The sequence below is a fragment of the Rhyacophila brunnea genome, unplaced genomic scaffold (assembly GCF_057557595.1).
Source record: "Rhyacophila brunnea isolate RB1 unplaced genomic scaffold, BYU_Rbru_1.0 scaffold_21, whole genome shotgun sequence".
NCBI classification, from domain to species: Eukaryota; Metazoa; Arthropoda; class Insecta; order Trichoptera; family Rhyacophilidae; genus Rhyacophila; species Rhyacophila brunnea.
The window spans coordinates 3755071-3767764 of record NW_028232871.1 but is presented as its reverse complement, the minus strand read 5'-3'; the positions used below and the strand labels follow the sequence as shown (position 1 = coordinate 3767764).

The 12694-nt window shown below is 35.6% G+C and overlaps 1 protein-coding gene across 1 annotated transcript in view; it reads left to right on the top strand.

Annotated features, from left to right (window-relative positions):
- Positions 1-12694, top strand: part of LOC147070616 (ribosome biogenesis protein BOP1 homolog) — a 44392-nt gene that overhangs the window by 30908 nt on the left and 790 nt on the right. The window contains exons 11-15 of the mRNA XM_085949065.1: positions 6103-6324; positions 6921-7024; positions 8625-8798; positions 10163-10308; positions 12024-12173. Coding sequence (XP_085805191.1) covers positions 6103-6324; positions 6921-7024; positions 8625-8798; positions 10163-10308; positions 12024-12173 — 796 coding nt within the window. The remainder of the gene's footprint in view (positions 1-6102; positions 6325-6920; positions 7025-8624; positions 8799-10162; positions 10309-12023; positions 12174-12694) is intronic.

Sequence of the window (12694 nt, the reverse complement as noted above, 5' to 3'; positions counted from 1 at the left end):
GTATCATACAGTTTTGAATCTGATAATTCACAAGAGAGGACGCAAAACGATCATGCGATATGGAGATTAGACATAATATCCATATGTATACACAAGAAGAGTTCTATAAGAAAGTGTGGAAACTACCGTATGGTCTTCCAAGCAAGTAAAATTTTGCTGTACGTACTCAGCAAACATAGGAAGTACGAGGGTGGGTCAATAATTCCTTAGAAAAAAGCATTAAAACAGTTTTTATTTTTGTATTTTTTTTTATTTCTCAACATAATCTCCTTGGAGCTCAATACACTTGGTTAGTCGTTTCTCAATTTTTTTTAAACCGTCAGAAAAATAAGTTTTCGGAAGGTCCTCAAAATAAGCATTTGTCCGATCGATGACTTCTTCATTTGAAAAAAAACGTTGTCCACTTAGCCATTTTTTTAAGTTTGGGAAAAGGAAAAAGTCACTGGTTAACTCTGGCGAATACGGTGGGTGGTCGACCAATTCGAACTTCAATTCTTCAATTTTAGCCATTGATCGTAAACATGTGTGAACACGTTGTCCTGATGAAAGAGGATTTTTTTCCTGTTTAAATGAGGCCGTTTTTCTTCAATTTTGTTTTTTAGCTGGTCCAATAAAGATGCATAATAATCCCCTGTTATTGTTTTTCCTTTTTCCAAATAGTCAACGAAAATAATTTCACGTGCATCCCAAAATACAGTAGCCATAACCTTACCAGCTGATTTTACGGTTTTCGCCTTCTTTGGACATGGTTTGCCTTCGCAATCCACTGCTTTGACTGTTCTTTCGTCTCGGGAGTATAGTGGTGTATCAATGTTTCATCTACAGTCACAAAGCGACAAAAAAATTCATCCGGATTGCGTTGCATGAGCGACAACAGGGCTTTAGAGGCCACCACCCTATTGCGTTTATTGTCGACTGTGAGCAAACGCGGCACCTATCTTGCAGAAATATTTTTCATGCCCAATTTGTCATGTAAAATAGAAATGACGCTACCTTTTGAGATCCCTGTAACCTCAATTATCTCACTCAACTTTAATCTTCGGTCACTTAACACCATATCGTGGTTTTTATTGATCATTTCTGGTGTAGTCACCTCTACAGGACGTCCTGAGCGTGGTTCATCCTTTGTTGATGTACGACCACGTTTAAATTCATTTAACCAGTTATAAATAGTTGCAAGTGAAGGAGCAGATATGCCGTGAACTAAATCCAACTCATTTTTTATTTCCTTTGCTGTTAACCCTTTTATATTAAAATGTTTAATAACAGCTCTAAACTCAATTTTCTCCATTTTCCATTTTTCCATTTTCCACAAGCAAATTTTTTTTTTAAATGTACGAGAAACACACAACAACCCGACCAATCTGATTGAAACTTCGCAGCATACTGAATCGGTAGTGCCGCTGCATGAAAACAAACCGCTTACAGTACTAGTCGCGCCACCTGTCGGCTTTTCTAAGGACTTATTGACCCACCCTCGTACTATACCAGCTGGTAAATAGCATATCAGTCCGGTTTTGTATATTATGTGAAAGGTAAATTACAGGAAATTTCATATGGCAGCGGCATTGTGTTTCATTGATTATAGTAAGGTTTTTGACTGTGTGTGATGACGGAAGGAATGTGAGGTTCTCCTAGAGATATTGCATTCAAAGTGAATCGGTCTATTTATTTCCGTATTCTTCGCAGACAAAATTGCAGGTGATCGCTGGTTTATCATAATATAAGATACTGAACTTATGTTGTAGGACAGGTTGAGTTTTGAGATGATTAAAAAAAATTCAACTCGTTTTAATTTGTCATCATTTTATTATAAAAAATACTGTGTTCAGCATATTTAATTTAATTAAGAATTATAATATCAAGAAACCACAAAATTTGTTACCAAAGCTTTGAATAATATATATTTTATTAATCTATTTAAAAAACAGTTTTAATTGTCGACTTAAAATTTAATTAAAAATTATAATGTGGCAATAATAATGGAAAACCTATGTAAGAATGACATTGCAATTATTATCATGGAGGTTTTTAAATTTAACATTATTAACATTAACATATGAAAAAAAAATTATACCTAATATGACAATGGTAACTAACATTTAAAATGTATATGACTAACGAGATTGAGGTAACATGTTACAAAACTTTTAACATTTTAATATCAAAATGACCTTTTGAAAATCTAACACTTAATTAATTTATTTTGGCACATTTATTAGGAAGACAGTAGTAATAAATCTTAGCATTAATGGTTTAATATTAAATCATTTAAGTAGATAAAGATAACCAACCAAAACTGCTGTTTCCCGGTATTTAAGTGGGATATATTCGTCAATGGTCAGTTTTACAAATTCTTAGTTTCCTATAAGGCAATCAATTAAACACATTCGTTGTCTGCAATTGACACTGACTTTGTTAAATCGGTTATATTAAATTTATAAACATAATAAACATGGAAAAATTTAGTCAATAAGGCACTTATTATAAATCTCCAAAATTAATCGACAAGTTGCAAGGCTGGCTTGCCCACGATAATTTTTAAAACAATATCTAAAAATTAAATATATATAATTGCTTCTTTCGAAACATCCTGTTGTTGTTTGTAGAGTCGGAAAACTGCATCTGCATTGAAAGAACACTGGTGTAGGTATGCCTAACAAAAGTATTTGAAATAGGTAAGTTAGTCATAAAAAAAATATTTTCCATAGCCAATAGCCAAATTAATATTCTGTTTCTGTTGTGTTTTTCCATTGAGTATTTATTATATTGGTATGACATGAGAATTTTTTGTGATTATTCATTAAAATTAAAATATTCGAAATAGTGATACTTTGGTATATTTGGTGCAATAATGGACGCGGTCTATCTATAGTTATATTTGTATTATAATGTGAATGCTTTAGTTCCAGTACATGTGGAACATATTTTGCTTTATGAATGGTGAAAGTAACAATTATTATTAATAAAACAATACTGTGCATTCATAACAAATGCAAGTTCCAGGGTTTGTGTAGATTGTAGGCCCTAGGACATTTAGTCAATTCTTGAATATTTGATATTATTGATTCGTGGAATTGACTGAATCAAAAATGATGATGATATGCTAGCAGTTTTTGATAAATACAACAGTGGCACAGAGTGGAGGTAGGCTATGAATGGAGGTCTGACAAAAATAGCGCACGCTAAAATTTGTCAGTCGTACCTACTTGTTATCAAATTAAGAATACAAATCGCAGATGGAGTTAGTTCATTTTTAAAATACAATTAAGCCCTGTCTTCTATCTATAAAGTATTTAAAATATGTAGGTATGATTTAATGGCAAAGTTTTCGATGTTTATAGATATTTTTTTAAGAATCTGTAATGAATTAGTTTTGTAAGGGCCTAATTGAATTTTAAAAACTAACGAACACCATCGGCAATTAATATTATTAGTTCAATGAAAACAAATAGGTATGACTGACAAAATATAGTGTGCACTATTTTTGTCTGATTCCACAGCCTATCTCCACCCTTCGCGTGAAGTTGTATAAATGAATCTGCAATGTATAACAAAATGACTCGCAGCTAATTTAATCATTAGTTTTAGTAGTGTTCATTTTGCTTCTCTTTCAAGTTTGGCTGTCTTCTAGAACCTAGAGAACGTTTTCTTTAACATTTTTGGGTTTAACTGTATTATTAATTATTGTTCTCAATTTTTGAATCATGGTATACTATTATTTTAGTTATGCTAGAAATAAAACGGGGCTTCAGCAACTTGATTAAAATAAGTTGAAACTATTCCACTTCACCGTCAAGATTAGGTATATTTCATCTGCAGTTCAGCTGCGACACGATTTGTAAAACTGTGTAGTTTCTTCTCACCGCCTCGCTTCTTGTGAATTGCATGCGCGTTGGACACCATCATGTTGACAATGTGGCGAAATAGTTTCATGGCGTCGATTTTAAATATGTTCTCAAACGGGAACGATGCGAGGGTGTCCTGTTCGAATATCATGTTCTTATCGGAGGATTCGTATTCTGCCACCAATTTAGGTACCGTCTTTTCCTCGCCTTTCTCCGTCACGACCACCATGTCTTCGGCTCTGTGAAAGGTGCTCATGATAATGGGTGACTTACGTTTTTTTCCCCATTTCATTAAGACGAATTTACCGGAATTTTCATATAAATGTTCATTTTCACCGTCTTGGACTTTTTTGTCGAGCAATTCTTTAGGAATATTTTTAACGTATTTCATTAACATACTGATATACCCGGTTTGTTGTTCTCTTATAAACATGGCTATCTCCATGGTGTTGTAATAGTTCATTGTATATAGACAATATCCGCGTCCGAATAGATCATTCATTAACGGTTGAATCACATTTTCTTTTAGTTTTTCAGCGAATTTGCTTTCGTCTCTTGGGTGAGTTAAGCGCAGCAGAAAATTCCAGACGTAATTTGACGAAGTTTCACACAATACGTACGTTTCGATAGAGTAACAATGCTTCGTAAGGCTAGAGCGGTTCTGTCCGATCGTCATCCTACTCTCCAGCAACAATCTTTGCTCAGGTATTAATACTTCTTTGAATTTCTTTCTCGTGAAGTCGATGAGCGGTTTCGTTTTCGTCAAGGTCGACGTTTTCGTCAAGGTCGACGTTGTCTCTGCGTCTTCGCCGAAATCTATAAATTTCAATATCATAAACATCCGAAACACGTGCGGTTGCGACGCGAGTGACGGAGCCACGGAGTCTTGTAGCATTGATGCAACCAACAATTTTACGTCTTTCAGAGTGACGTCTCTCCAGCCGAACATTTTTTTTTCGGCTTCCGTCAGTTTTTTTGACGCATTTATATTGGTGTTCGTAACAATAAGATTTGTTATATCGTCGTCAAAAAACAATTCAAAAAGATCAATCGAACGACAATCATCCGCAATGCTGGCTTTTATTCCCGCGTCTGCAGTAAAAACCGGCGGTTGACAGTCAGTCGGCTCGCATGTCTTCTTCCACTCGAAGTGTTCGTACACGTTTTTAGAGAAGAATTCGTCGTCACTGTCAGTCCCAGCATCAAAGACACTCGATGTATTACAATCTCCTTCATCCCAATCACTACTATCATCGCTGTGGCTATCCATTGTCAATTAGATTTGAGAAAACTCTTGACTTTTTTTACAAAATAGTAAGTTTAAAAATTATAAAACAACCTTCTTTTTCTTCACAATCCGACTGCGCAATGTTATGAAAATGTTTGTTGTGAATTGTGAACATAGATACGAAACTGACTGCTGACAACAAACAAAGCACAAGCCCACAAGCAGTGCATGCGGATATCCGTAATAGGGATACAAGGCCTTTAAAAATTATTTCCCGATTTTGGTTAATATTACATGCTATATACCATAAAGTGTAAGAATATTTTTTTCCAAAATAAAAAATTTGATAGGTAGTTGAATAGGCATTCATTTTTAGAAATAAATTAGATTTAAAAAAAAAAACCGTTTATCACAGAACGAAATTCGTGATTAGTATTTTAATATTATTTTGTATGGCAACTGGCAGTGTTGTTGGCAGGATGTAAATGTATTCATCATTTTCGAATAATTCAAAAAAATGTTATAATTAGTGTATGTAATTTCACAAATACAATGTAAAAATTTACGACATGATTTTTTTTCTAAATACATTAGTAGAAATAATTACCTTTACTGATCTTCGACTATTTAAGGCTATACCTCAGCTGGGGTACAGTCTAAAACGATCGTAGCGACTCGAAGATTGTGTAAACGACGCCTGCCAAACGAAATATAATTTTTCATATAAATCCAACATGCGTCCATTTAATGTTCTGTTTATTGTTCTATTAGTAACAATAATAATATATTCATTGACATGTTTTCTTTTTCAAGTAAATGGGTAACGTTTTTAGTCATCTGTACACGATTTAAGAATTAAACCCCCGTTGCCATCACGAAACAAATTGACGTATTCACACCTCGACGTTTGCTCTCCTATTGCCAGCGAGTCCAAAATTTCGTCACGCCTATTGTTGAAAATTATTTGCTGTTTCACTGAAGTATCGTCTTAAATGATAAAATATTTTTTTTTATTATTGTCGCCAGTATGGGAAGTAAGCACAGGCCGTTGCTTGAAGACCACTCATCTGGATGGAGGCGCCGTGAAGAGTGTGATGTCAGCTCCCGGCGCGGCACTGTCGCTGATTGCAGTGGCATGCGGCACTCGAATGCTGCTTTTAGTGCCTGGCCGCGGTCTCGGCGATCATAAAGTCGCCGAAAGAACTGATGAACTGTTAGCAGAAGCTCCTGATAACTCTGATTTTATCGGTAAATATAATCTACACATGAATTACTTCCATCACTTGCCACATTTCCACCCCCTTTCAGGTGTATATCGTATTCAAAATTATACTGTTAGCACCCCGGGAAGAACTGTCTAGTATCCTGGATGTGAATGGCGTCAATTAAAATTTGTAGGATTCCTTGTTTAACTTATATTTTTACTACCTTTGTCAATCTTAGATGAGAATAGACCTTCTCTCCCGTTGTATGATGCTGCAAATTTACTAAATGATATCACGTCGTAGAAACCAGGTTGCAATAGCCAATCCGTGCAACTGGTGGTTCAACAAACCGGAGTGACTATTCTCGTACAACTAATATATGGGGACACTACCAGATGATCTTATTAACATCATACAATAATTGGCTGAGTGGACAGCTTGTAGGCGAAACTATCGTGATCATTAAGGACTGAGAACTCTAATCGTCTGGTCATTTCCTTACAGTACTTTCCTTACAGGACAATAATTATGTTTGTCAATATGACGACCTGACACTACACCTATACAGCCTACAGTATTTAACACATAAGTAAATACATAATAGAATTATTCCGTTATTTTAACTATCATTTATTTCAGCGGACGAGCGTGTGAAAACGGCAGTTCAATGGGAGAAAGTTACTCCAGAGCAATGGGATCTTGGCATTCGAATAAGCGTCAGCCATTTCAAAGAAGTAAAACAGGTTTGTACCACAATATTTATTTATTAATAAAAATATTATCGACGAGAGCAGACTTGGAAGTATAGTATAGTAAATATATAGAAGTTAGTCTTACCCCGCCTACGACTTGTGGGCAGGAAGAAATGGTGTCAGGAATAGACAAAAACTCCTGATGTGTTCCATAATCACACGAGATAAACCTTCAAAATTAACAGAAAACAATCTAATGTAACTTAAGATTAATGTATACTATACTGGAACTACATTACAAATAATATGCTACATTGCTTGAGAAATTCTGAAGTAGGAAATTCATTTTGTTACATTACACTCAATTTGGAGTTGTATCAACATCTATGACAAATTATAGAGTAAATTAATTAGAGAAAGCATCTTGCAGCCTCTTGTAAGGCTGTGAAGATATGATTGGATTCGGTTTATACACAAGCAACTTATGTGTCAAAAGATACTAAGATTTTCCTGTCTCTCTCAAACTGTTTGTAATCTGACACCCTTTCGAGCTAGGTACTTAATTTTTTGTCATACAAAGTTATTTGAAGGGTAAGCGGAAAGAAGGATCATTGCCAAATTAATTCAGTTTTGAGATAAAATGATAAAATCGGTGTGTGTACTTATGTACGCGCGTTAGAAGTTATACTTCTTTGGCATAACAAAACTTGTGATAAACTAGATTCTTTGACTAGCTCTTAATTACCTTGTTAAATTACACACTCAAAAAAAGGGACCGCTTATTGGAACGCCGTTGGTTTATTTCAATACACTTTAACTTCTATTACTAAATTATTATAATGGTGTCTCGTTGTTTTTATTTTTAAAGTACCAACTTTCACTCTGACGTTTAATCGTTTGTTTACGTAAGGAATCGCAAATGGCCAACAATAATAAATTCGCTGCCTAGGCAATGGAACAATTCTAAACTATAATATTATACTGTATAATCGTCACAATTGCAGTATCATACTGTGGCGTAAAGGTAGTGCGTTCGGCTGATAACCGAACAATCGGTGGTTCGAATCCAATCGAGTGCGTTATTTTTCGTGTGAAAAAATAAACTATGTCACACGCCAAAAATACACTCTGATCTGATTTCCAAAATGCTCCAAAAGAAATATAATTTCAAAAACTTAATAACTTATGTACTTGTTATAATATTTATTAAACTTAAATTAAAAGTTATCTTATATGTCAATTTAATATTAATTACAATCACAATTCACTCTATGTTAATATTCTATTTCAAATGTTTGTGATATTTTGAATTTCAATGTTTTCTTTCTCAGGTCAGTGTTTGGACAATGATTTTTATTATGCCATCTTGTAATAGCTTACAAAATTCTCTACAAAATGGCATCATTAACTCATTTTGCGATTTTTGTGGTTACTAATAACAATACTCTGATATTATTTGTAATCAAGAAGATTGGCAAGTGACGGAGGTTCTTGCAAATACCATAATATGGTGAACATAACCATATATTGTAGAATGATACCATTTTGAATTACTTTCTGAATATCTGTTGACAGTTGTCAGTTGTCAGTGTCTCCAAGTAATTATTGAATTCTTTTCTCTGCCATTCTAATGTTGTCTTTATTTTTTCAGGTTGTATGGCACGGTCGAGGTGACTACGTGTGCGCGGTGTTACCTGACGGAGCGAACAGATCAGTGGTTGTGCATCAGATTTCACGGCACCGATCACAATTCCCCTTCTCCCGTGCCAAGGGGCTTGTACAATGTGCACTATTCCATCCGATAAGGCCGTATCTCTTTGTAGCTGTAAGTATTTTATTAAATTGGATATTTAGGTAAATTGGACATAGGTATGTACTATTACCAAACGAAACCCCTAGCACGAAAACGTTTCAAATTCCAAATCAGTAATCTAACCACAAATTTAAAAAGAAACAACATAAACATACCCCCGATAATTATTGTAAAATAATATTATTATTGCAAGACGCATTTTGTCAGAATTCGACAACGCACATTCATTTCTATGCGCTTCTAAACCGAGAATTTCTCAGAAGGGCCCTCCGGCCTATAGACACCGAGCTAAATTTACAGTTAAGGTTTCGAAGCTTCAACAAGTAACCTGCCCCGCACCCCTCTCACACCGCGCCTTCCAAGCGTGAATGTAACCCTCGCCCTTAGGATTTGCAAATTTTTTAAAGTTAGTATCGATACGACATCGAAGTCGAGATATACGACTTCTCGTCCGCCCAAGCCTTGTTTCAGTCTAGTATTCCCGTGTTAATAAATATTCGTATGACCCCTACCACGCAAGATCGTAATAAATAAAGGTTGTCCGGTGAAACAACAAGTGAATATTGTGAAATGTGACAAAAATAAACCCACCATTGAAATGCCAGTGCTGTGCGAAGTGAAAGTTCTCGGCAAACCGTTTTGAAAATCAATGTTTGTCCTAATGTAATATTACCAATGCCTGTCTATGCTTTAGTGTAAATAAATCTAGCTCTGCGCGGTGCTTTCAAATAAAAAAATCTGCGTTATCAATATAATATAATGTAACCATCCTCGATGCCTCTCTCTCACCTCCCAATATACCAGGACTTCAATCTTCACACCGCCCTAGTTCGTCGTCCTCCAGGTATTAGTACAAATTTGATGTAGTCGACAATTCCATCTACCATGGGTCTCGTGTATTAATGAGGTAATTGAACATACATAATTTGAAAACATCTCATGCATACACAAAAGTTTTTTCTTATAGAAAAAATACGACACCTGACAGGACTTGAACCTGTATCCGCTAGATTCGTGCCAGTGTGCTTTTCCGATTAAGCTACGTGTATCCTACTTAATTACGACCATTTTAACTAGTAGTTGTTACATGAAATGCTTATCGAATTGCTTTATAATGTTGGCTATCGGTTTTAGTATATTAAATTAAGGTAATGCGTATAAGCATGAGATTTTTTCAAATTATGTATGTTCAATATATAGAATGATACATTTTGAAATCTTGTGTCTTATTCGTTTAATAAAAGAAATAGTTTATTTAATGAGGTAATCACAAAGGAAATTAACAAGAGAACTATGTCAGCGGAACAAATGCTACTTTCATGTACACTTCCCTTATTTTGGTGTTCGTTGATCTATAACTATTTTCTATTTTGCAGACACAACGTATCGTAAGAATCTACGATTTGGTAAAACAAGAATTGGTCAAGAAATTACTTACTTCTGCACAATGGATCAGCTCCATGGCAATACACCCGGCTGGAGATAATCTAATTGTGGCCACGTATGACAGGAAAATGATGTGGTGAGTGATGATTTCACATTACATATTGTTTTAATCGAGACCTGAAAGCTCCTCTCATTGTATCTCTACCGAACCCTGGATTCCGCCCTCCGCATTGGTATTGAATTGGTTAATGATATCAGTGGCGAAAGGTGGAAGTATATTGTGGAAATCCTACTTGAATAATGCACACTAAACTTTGTCAGTCATACCTATTTGTTTTCATTGAACTAAGAATACAAATTGCATATTATGGTATTATGTACTTAGTTGAGGCGTCTAATTACAAAAAGCGTCAAGTCCACAATTCAATATTTTCGGGAAACAACGTTTTTTTGTTTCAAGCTTCAATTATTTGTTTTAACGTGAGATTATTTTTTCCGTTGTATTCTATGTTGAAATTAGAACCAAATGGCAATTTGTTTCAGCCGATAAACTCTTAGAGGGCTCGCACATCAGAACTCGCCGCATGCGTCTTACGACGAATTCGTCGATGTGACGTCATCGTAAACCAAGAAACAAACGTTATCAAATGGACCTTCGCAGATTGGCCGATGCAACTGCAACTCTGCGACCCTGCGACATTCGTCTAGTTGCAATGGCCAAAGCGTGCATGTCGATCTCGGGAATGTCGCCTCCGCGCAAGCGCACAGCTGGCGGCCATCGGTCATTTCTGTCTTTGTCTCTGTCTACAATGTCATTGCTCGCTCACGCCGCCGCGTTTGACGTTTGTTCATACAATCAACACAATAAAAATGGCAGACGAGAGACTTCTCTTTTTTCGTGTTTGACGTTTGCCGCTGGGCAGATGTGCGAGGATGTACGATGCAACATTCGTCGAAATTTTGTCAACTTTTGATTTATGGCCGTTAGGCACACAAGGCGAATTGTGATGTGCGAGCCGGCTTAAATGTAATAAATAAAGGCAAAATAAAATTGGACATAGCGCTACTTGTACCTCACTTTTTAATTTATGCCGCATAAGGCACATATTTCCATGGCACTGTCATAAGTTTACCAGATGCTACAGGGATACACCCTTTTCAATATTGAACGTTCAACCAAGCTTTAAATAATATGAAACACGGACTTGGCGCTTTTTGTAATAAATCGAGACTTAAAATATTTTTTTTCGTGTGGTTATGTCACGTTTTGGAATTTATAGATCAATACATATTGTGTAAAATTATACAAAGAATACGTGCGTATTTTTTTCTCGATTTTGACCAAATGTGAACTTATCGCTTTTTCGAATTAGACGCCTCAGGCTGTGGTGATCTGACAAAAATAATACACACTTTGTTATTCATGCTTATTTATTTGTTTCCATTAAACTAAGAATTACAGATTGCAGATCGTTTTTAAAATTCGATTAAACCATGCCTAACCTAACCTAACCTAACCATAATAGATAAAAAATATTCTTTCTATGAAATATCTAAAATTATGTATGAAGATAGAAGACTGTTTTTTTATCTAATATTATCTATTATGGTTTGCTTTAGGCAGGGTTTAATTGAATTTAAAAAACTAACAAACACCATCTGCAGTTTGTATTCTTACTTCAATGAAAACAAATAAGTTTGACTGACAAGGTTTAGTGTGCATTATTTCTACCTTCAAAAATGCAAGGGCTGTTTTAATATCCAGTTATGTATTTCCGTAAAATTATTGTAGGTTACCTATCCTTTTTCTGAAATATTACATTATTTTGATGTCATTTCCTTTCATTTCAGGTTTGATTTAGATCTGTCAAGTAAACCTTACCAGACGCTCCGCCTTCACAGTGCAGCAGTGCGTGGTGTCGCCTTCCATAAGAGATATCCACTCTTTGCTTCAGGCTCAGACGATAGGAAACTTATAATCTCCCATGGAATGGTGTATAAGTAAGTACAAATTGGCAACGTGTCGTTCAGGCTCTCCACTACCTAGATCATGGCCCCCACAAGGGTGGGGCTGACAGGGCTGTAGATTAGGGGCCCGGGCTCTGGGGGGCCCAGCGTGACGGGTTGACCTGATAAGTGAGATAAACAGACATCGCAAATTTGCCCTAATGGGAAAGAAAAAATTATTTGCACTATTTTGTTAATATTTTAAAATGTCTAATTGTGTGATACAAGTTTTGATTACTCTTTGTCACACAATCAGCTATAGCGATACAGTGATGTTCAGCAATACAAAAAAATCGCTAAAAATACACCCTTAATTTTACCTGAAACAACATTTAGAAAACGATTCTGTAAAACGTCCTTCTGCCTTTAGCGATGGGTAGGAGAACCCACCAAAGATCCTGGCCTGGGGGCCCGCTTCAAGATGTAGGGTCCATGACCTACATAGTTGCGAAATCATCTGTAGTACACAAATGCACAAATATTCAAATTTAGTATATCACCGTGCCATCTCAAAT